Source organism: Aulonocara sp. 'chitande type north' Nkhata Bay, linkage group LG6 (genome assembly GCF_057382095.1).
Source record: "Aulonocara sp. 'chitande type north' Nkhata Bay isolate Kocher_YH1m ecotype deep benthic linkage group LG6, A_spYH_male_GT1.1, whole genome shotgun sequence".
Lineage (NCBI taxonomy): Eukaryota > Metazoa > Chordata > Actinopteri > Cichliformes > Cichlidae > Aulonocara > Aulonocara sp. 'chitande type north' Nkhata Bay.
In genome coordinates, this window is record NC_141349.1 from 43,948,942 (window position 1) to 43,974,213 (window position 25,272).

The following is a 25,272-nucleotide window of genomic DNA, read 5'->3' on the forward strand; positions in this document are numbered from 1 at the left end:
CACGAGTGGCTGCAGCCACATGGCAACAGCCTCCATGTACCACAAAATCCAAAGTTTTACACGCAGGGAGCTGAGGGAAGAAGAAATCCCGCATACATGGCGTAAACCTTCCTCACAGAGGCACTGAGCTCATATTGATCCCGCCCTACTAATCAGCTGACGGATTATGGTCAGCTGCTGGAGATATCCTTCTGTACCTGGCAGCGTTGGAGCAGAGTGTGCACGGCATGTCTGTATTTCTGCCCAGTAAACAGCCATACGGTGAAATGCTGCAGATGTTTCTTATGGAGGCAGCAGCTCCCACAAACCCCACAGGATTCAACATCTGCACTCATCTGGACATCCTAACGACGTGTCACCCGCTCTCACCCACCACGGTGCTAAAAAGCGTCCTGGTGAGGATCGGTTCGAAGCGCTGACAGAATTATTTATAACTAGCTCTCTGATTATGCAACAACACGGCTCCGTGAAGCCGACACAAAGAGACAGAGAGAAGAGGCCTTTCGCATCTGGCCGCACCGAGCGGCTGGGAGACCTCGACTTATCCCTCTCATTACGTAACGCCCGTCTCCGTCAGCACGGCAGGAGAGACACTCGCAGCAAAACGAGAAAATAACGTTGATGACAAACTGTCGGTAATCCGTCATCCCGGTGTGTGGGCTGTGAAAAACAACGAGGACTTCAAAATCATCAGCTGACTTGTGATTTTAAAAGTTGGCAGCAAAAAGTAATTATATTTACCTACAAACGCTGCGGGACACGAGAATAAGGCAGCAACAATTCAAGACAGGAGGAACAATTATACTGTAAGTCGTTTTAAATAACGATGGGCCAATTCTGTTTGCTTTGATTCAATTCAGTTTTATTTACACAGCATCAAATCACAACAACAGTCGCCTCAAGGAGCTTTATACTGTAAGGTCGACCCTACAATAACACATACAGAGAAAAACCCAACAATCATATGACCCCCTATGAGCAGCACTTTGGCGACAGTGGGAAGGAAAAACTCCCTTTTAACAGGAAGAAACCTCCAGCAGAACCAGGCTCAGGGAGGGGCGGGGCCACGCTACTTAAAACTACTCAGAGTAGAATTATTTCTTTATCACTTCCTGTCCTGTAAATGTTGGATCGTTATCTCACTATATTAGTGAACCTACAGGTAAGGGTTTGTAGGTAAATTTAATTACATCATAATGTCAGCTAAAACCCAGTGACACCACTATGCTTTAAGAACTTTTCATAAAGCATATTTAAAATGTGCCCAACACAGTGAACCTGACAACAATCTGCTGCGAGCGCCTTAAATCTAGCTGAGCATGAGTGTGACACAGTCATTGATGTTTTAGTCAAATAAAAAAAATCATGTTTTGATAAAGTCTGCAGTTCCTCTGGTGTCCACATGAGGCGCCCGTCAATCCCACATTTACAGCCTTTCTTTTCTGTCTCCACGTTACCATATAAAGCGCCCTGAGGCCGCTGCTGAATAAAGTTCATTTTTTAACAGCACTCCACGTTATATTTGCTCCCTTCGCTGCCTCTTCAGGTGGTCTCACACCCAGAGGGTTGCATAAAAACAGGAAGTAAAAACGGGTGTCAGAGAAACACAGCGACGCTGAGCATGGCGAACAAAACCGACTCATCCAACAAAGACGACAGGAACCATCAGAGAGGAAGAGAAAGGACGAGCGTGTCCAGAACAGTGATTTCCAACATAAAGGTTTCAAGATGGCGCCGAGTATGGCAGCCTCGTCGCGAGCTCCCCCAAGCAACGGCTTTCTTCTGTGTTTAATTTTACTTTTCCTTTATTTTTTCACGAGCAGCACTTGTCTCCTTGTGTACGACCGACAAACCTTACTGGACATAAAAGACGGTCTTTCTTATAACTTTCCGGAGTTCAAGTTTTGCAACACGGACGCTCCGTTTGCAGACCCCCCATTCATCTCACCTGAGACGCCTTTGTTCTCTGGCCCTGGAGGCCGCAAACGCCGACGCAGAGGGAGAAGATCTGGCGTTCTGGTTCGACTGAGACGGCGCACTTACAGACCACCGTTACCCAGTTTATTACTGGCTAATATGCAGTCTCTGGAGAACAAGCTGTGCGAGCTTCGGGCACGGATCTCATTCCAGCGAGAGATGCGGGACTGCTGCGTGATCTGCCTCACAGAAACCTGGCTATCGGACAAAGTACCGGACTCCGCAATACAACTGCACCGCGCGGACAGGTCACAGGATCTTACTGGGAAAAGCAGAGGCGGTGGTGTGTGTTTCATGATCAACAACAGCTGGTGTGATTATGCGAACGTGCACCCGGTCAAATCCTTCTGCTCACCGGACCTGGAGTACCTGATGATTAAGTGCCGGCCATTCTGGCTACCGAGGGAATTTACAGCAGTGATTATTACGGCTGTTTACATTCCCCCACAAGCCGACACTGACCGAGCACTCAGGGAACTGTACAGCGCGATCAGCAGCGAGGAAACCGCACACCCAGAGGCAGCGTTTATCACAGCCGGAGACTTTAATAAGGGAAACCTGAAGAAAGTCTCACCAAAACTCCATCAACACATCCACTTTAACACTCGTGGAGATCGGCTACTCGACCACTGTTACACCTCTTTCCGGGATGCGTACAAAGCCCTCCCCCGCGCCCCATTCGGCCAATCAGATCACTGCTCCATCCTGCTCCTGCCCGCCTACAGGCAGAAGCTGAAACAGGAAGCTCCAACCCGGAGGGCGGTGCACTGTTGGACGGACCAATCGGAGTCTGCGCTGCGGGACTGTTTTGATCACGCGGACTGGGAAATGTTTCACGTGGCCGCCAGAGACATTGATGAATACACAGACTCAGTCTGTGGATTTATCAGGAAATGCGTGGAAGATGTCGTCCCATCCAGAACAGTCAAATCCTTCCCAAATCAAAAACCCTGGATTAACGGAGATGTTCGCGCGGCACGGAACACCGCCTTTGCCTCCGCGAACACATCGGACTACAAACAGGCACATTACCAACTCCGGAAGACGATCAAAGCAGCCAAACGTGAGTACAGGGACAGGGTGGAGCAACAGTTTGACAACCCTCGGAGTATGTGGCAGGGACTAAACACGATCACAGACTTTAGAGGGAAAACCAGCACACCGCAGACCACGGCCTCTCTGTGTGAGGATCTAAACGTATTCTACGCTAGATTCGACGCAGCGAACACCATGAGACCGGACAGTGTGCGCACCGCGGATGACGTCAGTGCGCACACTGTGTCTGAGGAGGATGTGCGGAAGTGCTTCAGGAAGGTGAACGCACGCAAAGCTACTGGTCCGGACGGGATTCCCGGCCACGTCCTCAGGTCATGCGCGGCTCAGCTGGCTGGAGTGTTCACGCACATCTTCAACCTTTCCCTCTCTCTGTCTGTAGTCCCAGCCTGCTTCAAAATGGCCACCATCGTCCCTGTACCCAAATCCTCCACCATCTCCTCATTGAACGACTGGCGACCTGTAGCCCTGACCCCCATCGTAAGCAAATGCTTCGAGAAGCTGGTCAGGGACTTCATCCGCTCTGCACTACCCGACTCACTGGACCCTCTACAGTTTGCATACCGCCACAACAGGTCCACTGATGATGCCATAGCCCTGACACTACACACTGCCCTGTCACACCTGGAGAAGAGAGACACGTATGTGAGAATGCTGTTTGTAGATTACAGCTCAGCATTCAATACCATCGTTCCCTCGAAGCTGGACAGGAAACTGCAGGATCTAGGACTGAGCAGCTCCCTCTGCAGCTGGATCCTTAGCTTCCTGTCTGACAGACGCCAGGTGGTCAGACTGGGCAGCATCACCTCATCCCCCATCACACTGAACACTGGTGCTCCACAGGGGTGTGTACTGAGCCCTCTCCTGTACTCACTCTACACCTACGACTGCACAGCCACTAACAGCTCCAACATCATTGTGAAGTTTGCGGACGACACTACAGTGGTGGGTCTTATCACCAACGGTGATGAGACGGCTTACAGGGAGGAGGTCAGCGCCCTGACCCACTGGTGTCAAGACAACCATCTCACCCTCAACGTCGCAAAGACAAAGGAGTTGATAGTGGACTTCCGGAGGTGCAGAGAAGTACACACCCCCATCACCATCAACGGCGCTGCTGTGGAGAGAGTGAGCAGCTTCCGGTTCCTTGGAGTACATCTGGCTGAGGATCTTACGTGGTCAGTACACACAAACAAAACAGTGAAGAAGGCGCAGCAGCGCCTCTTCTTTCTCAGGAGACTGAAAAGATTCGGCATGAGCCCCCGCATCCTCAGGACCTTCTATCACTGTGCCATTGAGAGCATCCTCACTGGATGCATCACCACCTGGTACGGCAACAGCACCGCCTACAACTGCAAAGCTCTCCAGCGAGTAGTGCGGTGCTCTGAACGGATAATTGGAGGTGAGCTTCCCTCCCTCCAAGACATCTACAGGAAGCGCTGCCTGAGGAAAGCGGGGAGGATCATCAAGGACTCCAGTCACCCCAGCCATCAACTGTTCAGACTGCTTCCATCAGGAAGGAGGTTCTGCAGCATCCGGTCCCGAACCAGCAGACTGAGAGACAGCTTCTTCCACCAGGCCATCAGACTGCTGAACACGTCATAGACACCTCAGCTTCACTACTGGAACTTCAACATTATGCACTCCATACTGTATATAAATGCCACTTGTTTTGCACATATTCAACTCTGTATATTTTATATATTTTATTATTATTATTTATTTATTTATTTTATTTATTTATTTATTTTTTTACTATTTAATTTGTAAAAATGTGTATACACACACACACACACACACACACACACACACACGTAGGAAAATATTTAGTATACACATCCAGAAATGCATACACTATTATATATTGTACATATATTTATTAGTTTCAGGTTGGCCATTCTTGTATTTTGCTCGTTTGTGTTGTTGTGTTTGCACATCTCTGTTGCTTGTGGGGCTCGCACACAAGAATTTCACTCGCATGTGCTGTGCCAGTGTGCCTGCACATGTGATGTGACAATAAAAGTGATTTGATTTGATTTGATTTGATAAAGACGAGCAGAGGGAGCGGAAGAAATGAAGGCAGAGTGCTTTGGTTTGAAAAAGAAGGACAAAGAGTGCAGGGACTGCGGCATTCACAGAGACGCCACTCAGATCGACCCTTTAAACTCTGACCTGAGCCAACCCGAGCTCGAAGCTCGTCAGACTCTTTGTTATCATGTTGCTGAAACCAGTCGAGGGTTTAGAAATGATTTAGTGCCGTGTAGCTGCTGCTGATGTCAGGCAGGTCCCACAAACACCAGAACTCACTCCTGTGGGCGTCTCCTGCACTTCAGCAGAGACGCAGCCGACGCCCGAGCAGAACAACGCCCATCCTGCACGCACGACTTCCTTCATGCTGAGGAACAAACAAACTGGGCCCGATGTTCAGCCTGAAATATGAATGCAGGTCTGTCTTCTGCTTCACCTGCACGTGACATAATTATGGCGTCTGCCGGTGGCCTGTCCTTTTAGCACTTCTGCGTACAGCTGGTTCTTCAGTTCTGCCAGCACTGCTCTTCAGATTCTGAGTATCTGATCGCCCTGTCATTCACCACAGCTGCAGGCTATTTCTGACCCGCCCACTGCAGCGCGAACAGCTGGATCGGCTCCTCTGGAGGGCTGGCCTCTGAACACTGACGTTGATAAGCACCACTACAGTATTCATGCAAAATTAGAGCTCATCCTCCAATAATCACGAACCTGCCGGTGCTCGAGGGGCGTGTTTGTGTGTTACAGCAGCCATCGTACACCTTCCTCAAACTTGCCAGCCACGCTGCCTCTTTCTAGTAGCAATACCAGCAAAGCCACATCTGGTTGGTTAATATTTTAAACCGTGTGGCGCTCTACTCCAGAGGTGCATTACTAAGCATCCTGATAACCGCCGAGCGTGATGTAAACCCTCTGAGCTCTACGTTATCTGGCTGAGGCAGTTCAAAAAAGCGCCCCTCGACAGCCAAACCCATCTGTTCTCTGATTGGATTGTTACATTTGTGATTGACATGACATTGGCCAATCAGATGAAGGGAGGAAAAATAGGGTCAAAATCCATACTTGTAACTTGCAGGGTTTTTTTTCTAAGTCCACACACAAATCTTTTTTACAAGTACAAAATATTTATGACCACATTTTGAGCCCATACTTCTCGTAACTCGGGCCTCGCAGCCACAGAGCCGGTCTGATGTGATTGTGAACCGAGGCGTCTGCAGACACTTGACCCCGCTGTGAGGTGAAAACGGTTCCCGCCTACGCTCCTCTCTTCGTGTCTCTCGTGTTAATTTGAAGCCTCTCTGGTCCGTTTGCCGCTGTAGAACTTGTTCATACTAATTAGCTGCTAGATGAACACGTATGTTCTGCAGCTCCCCCTGGGGTCTTTTCTGGCATTACAGCCGAGGACAGCCCGGTGCCGTGACAGGGCCGGGGTCGACTGCTGCCCTCGGCCAAATGTTCACTTAGCGTAGAGACCGCCCCCTCCCGCCGCCCGCCCCCACGTACACACAACCAGCCGCAGCACCACTTAACTGCGACATGCTTCCTTCAGCAGTAACAAGTGTTGTTTCACTCGTATTTGTCATGCAGGCCACGGACACACACACTTATCGCTGTTATACCCCACACTCGGGGTTGTGACTCCGGTTATTCCCCCAGTTTCACTCACTCGTAGCTGGGTCATGACCCACAGGTCAGCGGTTCAATCCCCGGTTCCTCTAGTCCACGCAGCATCTTCGGAGAACCCATAATTTCACCCAATGCATCATGAGCGTGGGGGTGGGCTAGGTCAAAGGTCACTGAAACTGTTTGATATTGATTCTCTGACATTGCCAATAATCCCGTGTGCACTGAGCAGTCTTCTGCGATGAGGCGAGAGCTGAGCTCGTCCACAGACTGTGGGTAACAGCAAGGCAGGGCACAGGAAACGAGCTTCTCTGCACAAAGCCGAACAATCCCTCCTGCACACACTCAGCTGCCACTGCAACTTTTGGAGCCATCCTAAAACTTCAAGGAGCTTTTGCATCATCTCTAAGGTGCCTGTGCCTCTTTCTGACATGCAAATGTGTGCTTCACGTCTGAATGTGCATCCTGATGCTGTGTATTAATATTTACTGCGTTTGCATTGAGCATAAAATGGGATGGAAATGATGGTTTTTAGCCACAGCCACAAAATAAGTGTTCAAATGGTTTACTCACCATCAGTGAGCGTTAACCGGCACAAAGCTACGCTGACACAATGGACCAACATCGACCGCTGGCATCTGGAAATGTCACATTGTTTAGCAACAGGCTGTGATTGGTCACCAAGGACGACATGTGACGTGGGCACGTTTGAGGAAACTCGGTGGAAAGGAGGAAGCCATTAGGTCTTTGTGTAGATAGACTGGGGGCGTGTGCAGGGCACCGGCCTCGGCAGAGGATGTGCTCCTTCGTGTTTTTCATTAATGTAATCATGACAGCTGCTCTCTGATTAACAGGAAACACACATTAAAAGCTGGGAGCAGCGTTTTCTTTAGCACGTCTGCAGGTGAAATATGTTTCATCGTGTTTGGTGCCATCTGCACTCAGATGATCTCATTCTGCATCTGTGTATATTTGCATCTTTGTAGCTGGACTGTTGAATTATGAACTCCCAGGAGCTGTGAAATGGGAGATAAACACCGACTTCATGAAGTAGCTCTGCAGCAATTCCCTCGTGCTAATGCAAGAGATAACCCGACGTGGAGCCTCAGGAACGGTTTCTGGAGTGTCGACTATTTTCCTGTGACATCCTCCTTGGGCTGACATAAACCATCATGACATGTTTCTGTATGTACACTTAGAGCAGCCTTTGAAGCAAGTATAAAGTACATATTAAGAAGCATGTTTAAGGGAGAAAAGCATGAAGTCAGAACAAACGTAAATAAACTTGACATTTCCACGGGGTATGATGATGGACGAAATCTGAAGCAGGATCTTGGGAATCATTCAGGACATTCATCGTGTCCTGTAGCTCAGCTAATGAAAACATGAAATTCGGCCAAGCTCCCCTTTAAGGTCTTCTCCTCGTGCAGCTTTGCACCAATTCTGCATTTCAGAAGCTGCCTGAAGAGTTGATCACACGTTAGCGATGTCCTATCTGAACCCTGAGGCCGTTTTCTTAAACTGGACAGAGAAGCTCACGGAGAAGCTCACGGAGAAGCTCACGGAGAAGCGCTGCGATGCATTACAGTAGTAAATATTCTGCTTCATCGGCTTGTTGACTTCAGTGGGACCAAAATGAACTTTGTATCCATTAAAACGTCAGACTAGTTACCGTCACCACAAACTCAGCAGAGAGCGCACACGGACGAACTCACTCGTCACCCGTGTTTGAACGTCAGCGCTGAACTGTATCACCATCATCATCACCGTCATCATCATCATCATTTAGATTAGTTTAGCATCTTTCAAGAGGGCCAACTACGATTTATGAACAACAAGGTCCGAAGGTTTTGTGGAAGAGGTGAGTTTTGAGTCCAGCGATGAGGCGTTGTGGAGTTCCAGTGGGTGGGGGCCGTCCCACCGAAGGCTCTGTGGATGGGACAGGAAGCAGACCCATGGCAGAGGACTGTGTGTACAGGTGCAGCAGGTCAGACAGGTGCTGAGGGCCGGGTCGCTGACAGATTTAAGCGAGCAGAAGGGTCGTATATGTGATGTGGTGACTTGACCACAAGTTGAAGGACGTTGTGAGGAACGTGTCAAAGGCTGAAGGACGAGGATGTGGCCAGAGTGAGCAGTGATGAGAAGATCGTTGGATGGGTGGACACGGCTCTTTCCTGAGGGGAGGGGGGTTGGAGACCGGCCGGCTTCTTGAGGACGGAGTCACTGAGCCGGTTTGAAGCTGGGGGGTACCTGGTGTATCCACTCACCTGACAGTTTCTGGGGTTTTTGGTGACACCAACACGATCTTCACTCACTATCAAACCCACTCCTTCCTGCAGAGTTTATCCTGTCACTCCAAATGACACTGAAGCTGAGCTGAAGCAACAAACTGGAAGAAGTTCAGAGGAGTCGGGGAAGGTTTAAAAACACGCCTCATGACACTAAAAATATAATGCACCTAAAATGTTCCAGAACATAATTTCTTCACATCAGTGTTTTTACAGTTCAGTTAATAATGTGAGCGGCGCCCTGCCGTGGACGCCCTGCCGTGGACGCCCTGCCGTGGACGCCCTGCCGTGGACGCCCTGCCGTGGACGCCCTGCCGTGGACGCTCTGCTGTGTTCTGGGCGTCAGGGAGGCGGCTGCAGTTTGTTAGCTAACTCGGTGGGTTTTTACAAGCTCGACTTCCCCGGTGCGAGATGACACGGCCCATTTCCATCATATTTGGGCCTCGCTAATGTAAAGCAGCGACGCGTCATCCGTGTTTATATACGGGCTGTGAGTCAGAGGAACAGCGACACACTGTCACTGTCACAATAACAGCTGTTTTAATGTCATTCCTCCCGACAGCTGGACTGAAATTACATGATGGCTTCCTGTGTTCGTATTAGCATTCAGGCCACCGTGACCTCCGTCCTTTTCATCCACCCATGCAAAGTTATCAGATCTCTGTGTGTCCCGGGGAAAAGATGGACCTTTCTTTTCCAGTATCTGCATGAAACACTCGGAGTGCAGAAAAAGTCATCGTGACAAAGCACGGAGGCTTGTAACGAGCACGGAGACAGCAGCAAGTACTGAAACATTAAAGAGTCTGCAGGAGTCTACATGTTTACTGCATTATGCAGGGAAATTATGGAAATTAAGGAAAAAGCTACTCAATTCCCTGAAACAGCTTTTATAGTAGTGGACATGTCAGCATAAAGTGCTCCCCTTGGTCGCCCACAGAGATGGTGAAGCTCTAATATTTCAGCCTCTGCGATATCAGGCGGGGAGGGAAAAAGACAAAGCAGACCTTTGGGTATTAAGCAGGAGCGACGGCCCATCCAGCGCTGTTGAGAGACGGACCGTAAGCCTGTTAAACTTTGTCTCTGAATCCATCCGTGACCCTGTAAGAAGATTTACCGCAGCTTTGATCTCCTGTGTTCAGCCTTTTGTTCAGCTCGCTCAAACTTTTGGGAAACCGCCATTGTTTTCATTCCAGAGCTGATAATAAAAAATGCAGAGAAGAGTATCTCCATCTAAAAGTTGGCTCATTAATAAAGGATGTGAGGCTGCGGGAGGAGGAAGAGTCGACGCGACAGAACAGGAAATCGCTTTAGTATCAGTCGGCCTCAGCCTGACTTCACAGGAACTATTTGTGGTTTCAAAGACAAAATCTCACGAGCCTCAAGTTTCACATCGCGGAAGGCAGATCCACTGTAAATCCACAGGATCCACCAGAACCAGGAGCTACAGTTACACCAATATCAGTCATGTGATATCCATTATCCAGTCACGTGTTCACACCACGCTGCAATCGTGCCAGAGAGCTCCAGGCTTCCGTTAGCACGCTAAAGGTTAAAGTTAAAGCTGGTTTGGAAGGGCTGCAGGAGAAAGCCTCTCCTCTCTGGGAAGAACACGGCAGCACGGCTGACGTTTGCAGATGTTCGTCCTGGACCGCCGAGCTGCTGCGACGGTCCGGTCCAGACCTCAGTGTGTGACCCTCAGACAGCCGTGCATCAACCTCAGTGAACTGAAGCAACGCTGTGAAGACGCGTGCGTGAAAATCTGTGTCCACGTGAGAAACGGAGGATGAAACCGTTACTTTAGGTTATTGCTGCTACAGGAGCAACGAGCTGCTGAACGAGCGGAGAGCGTCGAAGCGTCAGCCACAGCTGAGTCGTGGCTCATTCCCAAAGCTGTGTGAGCTCAGGCCCAGTTTGCACACATTAGTCCAGTACAGGCTAACCGACCCCATGATTCAATCTTAGACTGAAGATTAAAGCTTCGACATCCTCCTCTTCCTCTTTCTGTAACCACTGCCCCGCTCAGCAGCCCGGGTATTCTGATATTTCTTCAAGTTAAAACTGCTTTGAGTTTTTGACACGTCTCTTTAAATGTTTCACAATAAAAGCCTTATTAAGAAAAATATGTGAAACACAGAGAAGCTTTTAATGTGAAACAACCACAGGAAACACTGAGTTTGTATAAACAGGGTAATTTAAATAACACGACCAAAGGAAAAGAGGCTGAAAGGAGGCACCGTGCCAGCTTTTACGCACTTTTAAGGTGGAATGGCGACTCTTGACACCTTAAATGTGGCTCTAACCTTCAGTTTGCATTTACTCGATTGCACGCAGAACAAACTGAATGTGAATATTTTATTTCCTGTCTGAGGGTTTTTCCGGTCTGCACCGAGATCATGTGACACTTCAGAAACTGATCCCAGTTTTCCAGACTCGTCGATCTTCAGGCTCAGCAGGTTTGAACAAAAGTGTGACTCCTTACATCGAGAGAGACGGAGGATTAATGCTGTAAACTTACAAGAAATCAATAAAAATGAAGAATCGCCATTGAAGACTCACAGTCTTAAATATGTGAGGGTTACGTGCCGGCCTACAGCAAGCTTGGACATGATCCAGGATCAGTACTTCGCTCTTTAAATAAGTGAAAGGCAAATAAACTGTGAGCTCCTCGTGTGCAGCCACACTGCTGTCACTGCTGAAAGCTGAACGTGAGCTCGTTCCCTGAGCTCAATCATCGAGGCTGCTGGCGGTCAGCAAGCCATCAGAGCACTGACGGCTCAAGCTTCTCAAACCTCCTCTGACTTTGTTTCCTCGGACAGACCTCGCTGTCTGTGTGAGCGACGTTTCATTCAGCAGCGCTTCCTGCAGAGCGAGGATGGCCTGCGAGCGCGTGCTGTCAGCGGATTGGCTGGAAACTAACTGGGACTGAATGATGAGAGAGTTTAATGAGTCACGCCGGAGCTGAAGGACTGACCCAGTTGGTGAGACTCTGAGGGGCAGCCTCAGAGTTATGCCAGGTCACGATCCGTCACATTACTGTTTGGTGATATTGATCACTGTGCCTAATTATCCAAACAGGAAGTGAACAAGCTGTAAAGCAGACTCAAACCGCGTCCTATAAAAGGAGTCAGTTGTCCCACGGCTGTCCCTCGAGTGCACGCTCTGATCCCTGCATGTGTGACTCAGAGATGTGGTCACATGATCGTGGACTCAGCCAGCGATGAGCACGTTTACACATGTTCACACCACAGGACGGTAAAGAGGCCATCGTACCGACCGTACAGATACAGACACGCAGATACGAAGTCCACGGCAGCCTTGAGCAGCCTGCCATCGCTCCCTTGCAGATTAAAACAGCTGTGAGATTTTCTGGACAGAATTTTAGGCGCAGTGAAGGGGCGGAGCGAGTCAGTTGTTGGCGTGATCACAGTTTGCAGCTCTGCGTGTGAAGCAGCTGCGATGAGGATCAGCACCACCCAGTCTGAGGACTTCAAGTGTTTGGGGTTCACCATCTGGGGCGATCGTGGCTCAAGAGTTGGGCGTTCGCCTTGTAATCAGAAGGTTGCCGGTTCGAGCCCCGGCTTGGACAGTTGTTGGCCGTTGTGTCCTTGGGAAAGACACTTCACCCGTTGCCTACTGGTGGTGGTCAGAGGGCCCGGTGGCGCCAGTGTCCGGCAGCCTCGCCTCTGTCAGTGCGCCCCAGGGTGGCTGTGGCTACAATGTAGCTGCCATCACCAGTGTGTGAATGGGTGGATGACTGGGTGTGTAAAGCGCTATATAAATACAGGCCATTTACCATCTCTGCTGACTGACCACATCAATGAAATCTGATACAAGCGACATGTTTTCACTCTCGGAGCGTCGTCAGGGCTCAGAGAGGAGCTGAGGCGTCCTGGTGCCTCCACAGCAGACCCACAACAGGATCGGGTTACTACTAATTAGGGATGGGTATCGTTTATCCGATACCGGTGCCAAATCGGTACTTTTGAAACGGTGCCGGTGCTCAAACGGTGCTCAAACCGGTGCTTAAAGAATGGAGAACACAAACTTTGTCCAAAAACCTCTCATGTTCAGCTGTTTTTTGTAAAAAGATAACAATGTTAGCCTTTTCTGCAGCTATGGGGCATATATGGCATCACTCTTGGCTGGAAGCAGTGCTTAAACAATGGAAAAAACACAAACTTTGTCCTAAACCTCTCATGTTTAACTGTTTTCCACTTTTTCTTTGGTCATTTTAGCCTTTTTGGCCAGGGTGAAGGGAGCATCTGCCATCAAACAAGAAGACAGCCGCATGTAGCTATGATGGTGTTTGCTAGTTCACCTTACATGCATTAATGTAATAACGTGGTTAGCCTACTCAACGTAAATTACACACGAACAACATGAAGCTACTCACGCAGAGAAGAACGGCTGCTGCTGCCATCATCATCATTTCTGCTACACTGGCAGGGCTAGGGGCCAGGACTCTCCTCTTCTTGTTTTTGGGGGATGTTGCACAGGGGCGGAGCGTGGGGGTGGCTTACGGGGCTTAAGCCCGGGTTGTTTTGTCAGAAGCCCGGGGTATTTTGGAGTGTAATTTTTTCATAGTTAGATGCCTGGCTGACAACTGTATAAAACAAAAAGTACACACAATATTCGAAGCACATAGTGCACACTGTGGGAATTTACGACTGTGCGTGAATCCCCCCCTGATATTGGTATGATCCTAGCTCAGGCACTAAGCGACTGAGCGAGGGGGCGGGGCAGCTGCTGCCCGTGAGTGCGCTGTTGGAGAAACGGAGCCAGCCATACTAAGGAGAGCTTAAGTTTGACCAGGTACCAAAGCAAATCATTCGTACCGTACAAATAATGTAAATATGACGGTGCATCACGAAAGATTGATATCAAACTGATCACTTGACCAATATTACGTTACTCGCTCTTCAAGTGAATCAACAAATGGCGAAATGAAAAGCCGAACAAATGCTATTTTTTTTAGAGAATCTTAGCTTACGTGTGTTTATTTCATATTTTCAGTTCTTACCCTCCCGACTAAATCGGTTTCAGTTATGTACTGAAATATAAGAATGGACATTAGAGGCTTCTTTCAAAGAAAAAACTCAGGTAAATGTTATTTTATATATTATGCTTTGTATGTTGTTCAGTATATTTCTATGCAAAACAAGAGGGATTTCAGTACACAGCAGGATATTCACATTTGTAACCAGATATTTACACTTTAGGGAGAAAACATAAAACATTTTTACTGTACAACATCAATCTAGAGTAAACTTTTGTTTTAGATAAATATTGAAATATATTTTGAATTAGTTAAATTTCAGAATAAAGAGAGACAGAGCTTCTATTTTTTATCACTTTCATCAAATTTAGGAGCACATGTACACTAAGTTTATTGTTAATTAATAAGAAACTCCAGACGATTCCATTCTGAGCTGAAGAAGCTTCTGATAGGTTAGTAGAGTCCATGTGAGTAAACTGGTGGCACAGCTATGGATGCATATAAGGCAAAACACAGAGCCTGTTTCTGTGACATGGGAACATCAAGAGATGTCAACAAAACACCAGGAACAGAACTGTGGAGCTCCATAAGTGTGGCTCAGTTTGAATACAATTTGGTGCCATTTACAATTAAGAAATACAGACAGTTTCTCTATTTACTCTTAAAGTTAACAAATATGTTTTTATATTTATCAATCTAAAAAAAAATAAACATTTAGTCTGATTTGATCTTACAATTAAAAAAGTGTTTTTATCTGAAGAGTAAATATCTGGTTTCAACTGTATATTTGATGATTGTCAGCACAAAGAGAGAGAGAGGAGCAGAGAGGGAGAGAGAGGAGACAGGACAGAACAGAGATGAACAAGAGCAGGTGAGACACACATGTTAGTCACATGGTTGTTTGCCAAAAGTATCACCGTATCATAGGTACTCATGTATCTCGTACCTAGTGTTTCTTTTTAGGTTTGTTATTTTTCAAATTCTATATTTATTAAGTTATGCAGCTTGTTTACACAACAAGGCTAAATAATTATATAAACGTTTCTGAATCTAAATAGTGGACTTTGGTAGAATTAAAAAACAAGTGTAGTGCAGGTCTATGATGATTTTTAGTGCTACTATCATCTAGTTCTGATTCTGGTTCTGTCTTGGTTAAGTCCTCAGTAGTCCTGATTTTGAACTGTTGTAGTCCTGTTTTAATTCTGGATCAGTTCTGGGTCTGGTTGAATTGGGGTTTAGTCCTCATGTCTTGATACAGCCCCGACTTTGTTCTGCTTTGCTGCTTAATCAAAAAACTAGTTTAAGGTGTCCTGCACATGTGATATATATTTTTCCCTATATGAAGTCATTCTTTTTTGAACAGAGCCTATTAATCTTTTAGTCATTTCTACCCCCCCCCCCAAAAAAAAAAAAAAAAAAAAAAAAAAAAAAATCCCACATGCATACTACTCTTTGGGCTAAGCCCCAGGTGTTTCAAATGTCTGGCTCCGCCTCTGAATGTTGCATAACAGGCAACCCACCCGCAGTAGATGTGCTCGGTGTGAGGTCTCGCAGCAAGCTATCAAATACGGCGCATTTCTGGGCTTTAAAAAAAAAACGCTATGCGTCGCCAGGTGTTTCATCGGATTCTTGGTGTTACCTCCTTTGACAGTATTACAGTATCAGCTTAAAGCACTTGTTGCTGCTGAGTTTGCATATTTTGCTATGAAGTACAGCCAGACTTTTAACCGCTTCGCCTTGGACAGTTTTAATCTGTAGCTCTGCTTTAACAGAACGTATGTACCTGGCCCCGCCTACTATCCTCGGAAACGTAAAATGATTGGCTAGAATCTAAAGTGTATCACAGCTCAGGAAAAAAAAGCACCGAAATAAAGCACCGAAATGTGCGCTGCTTTTCGGTCTGGTTACTACCGTTTATGTCAGAACCGGTGCCATCATGGCACCGGACACCGGTACCCATCCCTACTACTAATAATTAACGACTTTACCTGCACAGGTAAACTACTGGACTAACAGCTGCTTCAGGACAAGCATCATCACGTGCACGTGCTCAGCCACTCCAGGCTCCTCAATCAGTCAGCTGTCACGTGACACATGGGCGCGAGCGGAGGCGAGGGTCATTCTGCCCACGCAGTCACTGATAACCCTGATCCCAGCAAATTATACCGAGGAGACTTCACACAGAAAACATCAGCGATAAAAATAAAACTAAATAAATATGAAATGAAATAAAAACATTAAAATAAATGCATCAGCAGCCACGTTTCTCTCACATGAACATTTCAAACACAGTTTGAAGTTCAGCTCCATCCTGAAGCACCTGTGACTCCAACAGGAAGTCCTCAGCGTGCCTCACACAGGTAAGGGGGGGTTGGGGGGTCGTACCTGAGCAGCAGCACTACCCGCCACGCGAGCAGGCAGCCCGCCGCGGACAGCGTCCTCCTCATGCCGGTCAGAGCCTCGCGCTGCTGTCCTCGCGCCTCTGGATGCTTTCAGCACCGCGAACAGCGCTCGCGCTCCAACTGTGCTCACACGGCACGCGGGGGGAAGCTCACGCACATGCCGGAGAAACGGAGCGCGCTCCGCTGGGTCCCATCACCGCGGACAGCGCGCGCAGCTGTGCAGACCCGAACTGGGCTCGTTCTGTGCCCTCGCGAGGCACGGGGCACCAAGCCCCGCCCCCGCTCCGGATTACGTGAGTGGCAGGCAGCTCGACCAATCGTGTCTGACACCAGGAGCCCGCGAGCTGCAGCCAGAGTGGCGTCTTTACCGCTCTCATCTCCGCCTGTATGTGTCTACCCCCTCCTCCTGCCCTCCTGCTCCTGCCCCTCCTGCCCTCTTGTACTCTTCCTCCTCCCCTCCTGCCCTGCTCCTCCTCTTCTCTCCCCGCTGCCCCCCTCCTCCTCTCCTCTTCCTCCTCCTCCCCTCCTGCCCCCTCCTCCTCTTCTCTCCCTGCCCCCCCCCTCTTCTCTCCCTGCTGCCCCCCTCCTCCTCTCCTCTTCCTCCTCCTCCCCTCCTGCCCTGCTCCTCCTCTTCTCTCCCCACTGCCCCACTCCTCCTCTCCTCTTCCTCCTCCTCCCCTCCTGCCCCCCCCTCCTCTTCTCTCCCTGCTGCCCTCCTCCTCTTCTCTCCCCGCTGCCCCCCTCCTCCTCTCCTCTTCCTCCTCCTCCCCTCCTGCCCCCCTCCTCCTCTTCTCTCCCTGCTGCCCCCCTCCTCCTCTCCTGGCTCCATCTGTCTCTGGTTCATTGTCTTTCTGCTCTGCTGAGCAGGAGTTTGGAGAACCACATGTGTCTGTGATTGGCGGCTGTGTGGAGGACGGCGCTCCCGTGCGCTGGATGGAGGCCATGGTGATAATCCCTCAGTTATGACTTCACGTGTGGAGTTCCAGCTGCAGGAATAATAAACATGATTTTAACATGTGGAGGTATTAAGGTTATTTTGTTTTCCTTGTGAGGTCATCGGAGGTTCAGGTGATGTCACGCTTGTAACGGGGCCTGGGTGGATGAATCTACAGGTGTGCTTTAGGTGTGGCAGACTTCTTGGGATGTTGTCGGGAATGTTTTTATCCTGGATGCTGAACACCAGTAACACTCAGGTTACCTGAGGAGTGGGTGGGAACAGATGTACTGAAGCCTCAGCTTTGATGGAGGAACCTTCACCCCTCCTCCTCCTCCTGCTGCCTCCATTCATTTCCTGAGCTGACTGAACGACCCAGAACGTGGCTCTGCGCCGCACGTGCACATGTGACACTGATGGGATGATGAAGGTGCTGAAAGCGAGAACATCTTTCAGGCACTCATCATCATGTTCACAGTAATGTGTATGAACGAGACATCAGCGCGGTGACACTTTTAACGCACTCCTTTCACCTGCCCCTCATGCATGGTCCCTGCCCCGGCTCTCTCAGCGTCTGTGCAGCACCACAGCACGCTTTACCTCCGAGTGAGGGGTCAGAGTAGGGGTGGCTTTTTATAATCGATTTATCGATTAAAATCGATTCTGGCTTGGATAACGTGAAATCGATTCATTAAAATCCTGAATCGATTTTTTTATATAAATTTATTTTGCCCGAAACGCCAGAATCTCAGGTTAAACCTCAAAATTTCAACAACCACCAAACAGCTAAGACAGTAAACGAGAGCAGGAACAGGATTCTGCACAGAGACGTAAACACACAGCGTGGACCCGCGGATCAGACGGCACGGACACGGTCGGGGCTGAAAGCCGACAGCTCGCTGATTCTGATGCGTTGCCGGGTCCGCGCTTTGTGTTCACGCCATTTTTGCGCTGATTCTAAAGCTGTTAGTTTGATGTCTCCAAACATTATTGACCGAACCAGCAGCAAAAGAAGATCCAAACTACGAAACCCCCCCCTTTTTTTTTCGTTTTACATACTTCCGAAAAGAAAACCTAATTTCTGCCGTTCAATACTGAACAAATTTAAACTTTCTAAAATTATGGAAAATGCAAAACGCTGTGTCTCTAATAAAACCGCTGCAACTCAGAGGTAACGTTCATGTGTTGATTCAAGGTTTTCTTTCGTTTCTGATCTACTGCAGAATATTTGTATAAAATCCAGGCCAGGAAAAATCACCTTCATGTTTTTCTGTGTTTTTTCTTCAGCTACTTTGACACAAAGGCCTCTGCTGTGACGCTCACACCTTTGATAAAGTCTGGAAAGTGTCAGCTTCCTTTTTATAGATACAAAAATATGTAAATGTACTGATCTGAATTATAATATTTCTGACTGTCAAAATTTCCCAGATTCAAAGCAAATTGAATCGTGGATCGAATCGATTGGGAACCTTGTGAATCATTCTAGAAATCAGTGACGATACCCAGCCCTAGGTCAGAGGCCTCTTCATGCTCACAGGTGAGCCTTTATTCTCCTTTTGGGCTCGAATGAGACTGAATTTCCAAATTAAACATGTTTTATTCAGAATGAAATTAGCTTGAGAACATAAACCCACCAGGAAGGTGTGCACAGAGCAGTAACACGGGCTTACGATCCAGCACGTCGTCCCCTGCTGGTCATTATGATGATTTCAGGGTTGAGGCTTCGCCTTGCAGTGCGTGTGCTACGCTTCTTCTACTTCCAAAAACTCAGCAGCCATGATGGCTGTCTCCAGCTCGTGTTCTCACTTCATTCAGTTTGAGAAACTCGAGGAGTTTTTAAACGATCCTCGTTTTGCACAGCAGAATCACAGTCAGAAACACTCAAAGCTCACATGTCAGTACCTGGACTGATCCCACTCCACTTTCACCACATCTATCATGGATGACTGCAGCCTGTCAGACACATCCTTTACATCACCAAGAACTTTTTATAGCGTCGCCAGGAGCCCAAAAAAGTCAAATCATTGCGGCTGGAGCCGCCGACCCCCTCAGACCCCCCCTTCTCATGGTAAACATCCCGAAGGATGCGCAGCACAGCAGCGAGTCCGTGCAGCAGATTACAGCCTGTGAAGAGCCGACTCTCCAACGATCATGTGATCTCATCTGAAGAGAAACGACAATGAAAACACCGAGCCGCAGGTCGGTCACACACACACACACACACACACACACACACACACACACACACACACACACACACACACACACACACACACAGCTCTGTTTCCAGCATATGTCCAATAAAATATGTCAAATCTTTTTGTTTTAAGGTGAATCTTACTTGATTTTCTTCACAGCCTTTCTTTACGACCAGAGCTGAATATGATTTACACACAAAACACAACAACACTAATAATAATAATAATAATAATAATAATAATAATGATAAATATTAAATATATCAACAAGAGAAGCAGGAAGAAGCACGCTGTTATTTAAACTCAGCCCACACTGTTACTGTCACGGCGGGGTGCGCCGATGTGTGTGGAAACAGGACCCAAAAGCAGATGACGACGAGGAGTAGTAAGGTTTTAACAGAAAGGTGAGGCTTTATTAGATGACGGCAGAAGTAAACCTGGGCCCTATTTCAGGAAGCCGGTTTAGTGCAAGCTCTGAGTAAGTATACCCCGAGTTAACGAAAACTCTGGGTTTTCGGTTTCACAAAGCGAGTTTAGATTAATTCTGAGTGAGTTACTATGACGACACACTCCGTGAAGCTAACCTGCCCCCTAGCAGGTTTACTTCAACTAACCCTGACTGTCTCCGCCTCTTTGTCAGAAACCTGACTGTAGGAAGTGTCAGACATGGCGTGCTCCTTCCTTGAAGAGCCAGTAGATGTTGAAGCCCAAATTCTCCGCAGAGCTCTCCGCCGGGAGAGAGTGATTAGAGCGCGTTTGGACATTTTATCATTTCCTGATGATTTCCTGTGTGAACGTTACCGTTTTTCAGCACAATTTATAATTTATTTGAATAACATCCTCAGGCCTAATATTGCTCATGTGACACATCGCGGACATCCTCTCAGTTCTGTACATATTATTTGTATCGCACTTCGGTTTTTTGCAAACGGGAGCTTTCTGTATAATATTGGTGACGCTGAGCACGTTTCCAAGGCTACCGTCTGTCGGGCAGTCAGGAATGTTACAGTTGCACTGAAACGTCTCCTGTACTCGTCTGTGGTGTTCCCCGGTCACAGAACCACAAGATTTATCAAAGAGGGATGCCACAAAATTGCAGGTATCAGGATGAACGAAACTTAATTCATGATGTGGTGATACTTGGACTACTACTTAAATTTTACATTTATTTTCACGGTTCCCAGGCGTGATTGGCTGTATAGATGGCACTCACATTCCAATCATTGCTCCTTCAGTAAATGAAGGAGACTATGTGAACAGGAAATCCTTCCACAGCATTAATGTGCAGGTACATAGTTCCCTGTAGCATTTCAAACTAACAAATTATATCATTATAGTAATGGATGCTAATTTGTGTTCTCTGCACTGTGAAGATCATATGTGATGCTGCCAACATTATCACAAATGTGGAAGCCAACTGCTCAGCCTCTGTGAGTGGTGGTGGTGGAGTACCCCCACCTGTTTTTCGGGCCTCCGCTTTTTTTCTGTTGGCTATAACGGGTCACATTTGAGCATACAGAGTAAGCAAATATGTACTTGTAATGTGCTCAGATAATTTCAATAAGTGCTTACAGAAAGAAAATTAATGTAGCCTCTAACTGCAATTGATTGACATCGGACAAACAGACCAAGCACTATGGCTCATAATACAATTACACCTTACCTGTTTGGACTATATTTTTATATTTCATTTTTACTTGCTGCCAGGAACGTTTGGGGCCTGTTGGGTTGCACCTGCGCTCACATCACATCACAAAATAAAATGTATAAAATAAAAAATAAAATAAAATAAAATAACGTGTTAAATGGGTGGAAATCCCTCGATCAATGTTTATATTAACACTCACGCATTGACTCTGTCGGCTATGTTTTGCCATGCATGCTCCCTTTCTTTTGCAGCTGTGGCTGTGTTACTTTTTTCCGCGGAATTTGCATGTTATCGGCATATGCTGCCATCAGAATTTCAGCCTCAAGCGCTGTAAAATACATTGACCGCGCCTTCTTTCCCTCCGTCTCCATGGTGACTCGCTTAATCTGTGCTCCACTAATCAGGGCTTTATGTATCCTCGTGCGCGCGCTTAACTTGGGGTTAAAGCAACTCCGCGTTGACTGAACTAATTGTTATCAGCCTTTCTGAAACCGAATATTCCGAGTTGGACAGTTCGGGGTTACTCAACCCTGAGTATCATTTTTCACTCTGAGTTTTCTAAACCGGCTTCCTGAAACAGGGCCCTGGAAACCAAAGTAAACTGACAAGACACTAAGAAACAAAATACTAAAACGGTACTGAGACCAAAACCTAAACTATGACTGTGGTGGAAAATAACAAGCAAAGACCATGACTAAGACTAATAATACATAACAGACGAAAACCAAACCTAAGACTGAGGTCAAATAAACAGACGACCCGACAATGGCATGCAGAAAATAAAGGGCTTAAATACATACATGAGGTGATCAGGGGAAGTAGAGACACATGGGGGAACAGCTGATTGACATAAACCTAATGACAGGACCAGGAGAGGAAAGCTAAATACAATGAACAAAGAACACATGACACTGTCAGAATAAAACAGGAAACACTAAAACTAAACATGACAACACAACTTAACAGACCTAATACGTGATGAATAAATACAAAACCCCAAAACATAGAAAACCCAGGAACAATAACTGCCTAAACTAAAGGCAGATAGGAAATAACACAAACTAATAACATATCAAAAAATACAAAGAAAACTCAGAGTGCTGGGTCGGAGACCCAGCCTGTGACAGTTACTTCCTTTTTGTTTTCATAAATCTGTTTTTACAATGTGCTGCATTTGTTTTGTTTACATATTTATTTATGTATATTTACACATACATAGAAACATGTTCTTTCTTGCATCTATTTTTGTACCAGTCTTCCATCTGAGTCACGTTTCAGTTCATCGCTGATCACCATATAAAGCTCGAGTATCTACATAACTTGAATGTTATTTTATATTTTGTCATATTTTTTTTAAGGCCTCGCTGCGCTTTGAGCCTAATGGAGCACAAACAGCAGACGGCGTGACGGAGCTGTGAGATCACTGCTGGTCATGAACGAGAGCTAGAGTCCCCGACTGTCCAGAGTTCAGCTGCAGACATCATGAGTGGATTTTGTGGATGGACCTGAAGACATCTGGCCGGGCAGCTCGTCTTCTGCAGTCCTTGAGTCTGCATGCTTACAGCAGATTAAATAGCAGGGATGAGGGCGGTGTCGGCTACTGTCAGCTCCACAGGGGTTCAGGAAGTACAGCAGGTCACCTACTCGTTGGAAGGTTGGTGGTTCAATCCCCGTCTACTCCAGTCTGCATGCCAAATATCGTTGGGCAAGAAACTTAGCCGAAGCACTTGGATAGAAAAAAAGTGCTTGTGTGATTGAGGCGAGTTGTATAAAGTGCTACAAAAGAACGATTCCTCTTTGGGACCTAAAGACCAGGATAAACTCCATCTAAGGCAAAGCGCATGATTGGTCCAGCACCACCATGCTGCTTGGTGCAGGAGGATCTCCTGCTGCTATCAGCGGGTCCTCTGTGGCAGCAACACATACCAGTTGGCTCTGCACTCAACTTCTGCAGATTTGGATTTTGGACTTTGTTTCTTCTTCTTCTTTTCTTTCTTTAAAATCAGGTGCACCTGAAATGTTGCCATCCTTTGGTTTTCAATCATTCTGTGCTCGAGGCTCACCTGAGAGGTCCTAAATCCTCACTGTGTTCATCAGGGCAGTGTTGTGCCACCAATGAGCCAACAGCAGCACACAGTATCACATGAATGATAATCACTATCCTCTGTGGGCGTATCTGTGAAAGATCAGCCAGAAGTGCAAAGTAGTCACGATCTGTTAGAGACAAACAGCAAACATCCGCCGCTTCGTGCGCTCAGCGTGTGCAGAGGTGACCTTCCTCTGAGGGAGGGACGACCTCATAGGCCATCTCCATCTGACAGCGTTGAAGGTTACGCCTCCCGTCTCAAACGCGCTCCTCTGCCCCGTGGTTTCTCCTCCTTCACCCGTCACAGCCCAACATGCTCTCAGCTCTTTATTATTAATGCTCCTCATTAATAAACAGCCATCATGAGCGGTTGCACCACGTCAGCTGCTGCACACGTACGAATAAATAAACGATGTACTGTAGTCTGGAAAGACAAACAGCCTTTGAATGCATCAAAGCAGGTGGAGCCGCTGCAGGCGATTCCGACTAACCTTAATCTGCCTCTGAAGACATCGCAGACGTCACTTCATCTTTTTGCCTCAGAGCAAATAGAAGGAGACCGACCGGTCGTAGCCGGAGGGCTTCCATTCCCCAAACCTGTCAAAAGGCATTTTCCTAAATTAGAACAATACTATTATTAATTTACAGAGCTGGATCTGCCGTACTCATGAGGGTTTCGCTTAAAAGGTTGTTAATATGAAATAAAAGCTCTTCTGTCGTCTGCATCCTCCAAACATTCGACCACAAGGCAGGATTATTTTTTGTGGCTAAACACAAATCAGCCACGACTACTGGAGCTCATAGCACCAGGTGCTGTTTCACTACCTGCTTGGGGTTCCAAGTGAGCCGAGGGGATCCCGAAATGTGACGCCAACAGACTGAAGGCCACCGATTGGCTGTAAGTGGCGCCACTTGAAGAGTCCTTCGAGCATCTCATTCATGAAAACCAAAACGGATGGGACACCTGGGAATCTCATGAAAAGCCACAGACATAGCAGCAGGTGCATCGTCGCCTCCACGTCCACCTTTGTTGTAGCGTTTGTGTCGCATAATTACATCACGGGATGCTCAGCCCTGTTGCCATAACGATGAGTACCATTAGGTGGGACGCGATTTTAATGGCAAACCAGTCGAATCAAGTTGAGCCGTGGTGAGTCGATACTTTTTTTTTTTTTTAATATTTTTATTGAGAGACAAGTGTACAGTAGTTTACAATGACAACACAATCTGTTCCCCTCACATATTTTTTAGTTTTTCTTACATGAACAGACACAATAACACACACACAGGCACATCTACACACACGCTTAAGTAAACAAACAAAACAAAACCTAATAAGAAACCCAAAACAAACACAAACCCCAAAAGGGGGAAAAAAAAAAAAAAAAAAAGGGGGGGGGGGGGGGGGGGAAGAGACATGATATTAATCAGCTGGTAGAGCGTTTAATGACTTGCAATAGTCCACGAAGGGGCCCCAGATAGAATAAAATTCTCTGTATTTGCCCTTCGCCACAAGGCCTATCTTTTGCAATTTAAGAGATGACATCACATCTCTAAACCAAAAAGAAACTGAAGGTGGCTTTGAAGATTTCCAAAGGAGTAAGATGCAACGTCTAGCCAAAAGTGATGTAAAGGCTAATATTTTGAAGTGTGTAGGGTCGGTTAGACCAGTGTTGACTGGAAGCCCAAAAACAGCTAGAAAAGGGTCCATGCAGATTTGGGTCCCAAGAGCTTTGGAAAGAATAACTGAATACTGACTCCAGAAGCCATGGAGTCTTGGGCACAGAAAGAACATATGGCCTAGGTCACATGGGGTGGCATGACATCTCTCACACTGATCCATCACTTGTGGGTAAATCTCAGACAGACGAGACTTTGAATAGTAAACCCTGTACAACACCTTGAACTGGATGAGTTGTAACCTGGCACAGGACGTACTATAACGGACATTGGATACTGCCTTCTCCCATTGCTGATCCGAAAAAATTACTCCTAACTCCCGCTCCCAAGCCCCCCTAATTTTAGCAACGGAATGGACA

At 47.2% G+C, this 25,272-nt stretch overlaps 1 protein-coding gene across 2 annotated transcripts in view; it reads right to left on the reverse strand.

The window, feature by feature from the left end:
* The window catches only part of glra3 (glycine receptor, alpha 3), a 58,789-nt gene extending 42,121 nt beyond the window's left edge, over nucleotides 1-16,668 (reverse strand). The window contains exon 1 of one of the 2 annotated variants that reach the window (XM_086297173.1): nucleotides 16,351-16,668. In XM_086297173.1, coding sequence (XP_086153299.1) covers nucleotides 16,351-16,412 — 62 coding nt within the window. In that variant the 5' untranslated portion in view covers nucleotides 16,413-16,668. The remainder of the gene's footprint in view (nucleotides 1-16,350) is intronic. The other variant, XM_086297174.1, reaches the window with a different exon arrangement.
* Between the last annotated feature and the right edge of the window lie 8,604 nt (nucleotides 16,669-25,272).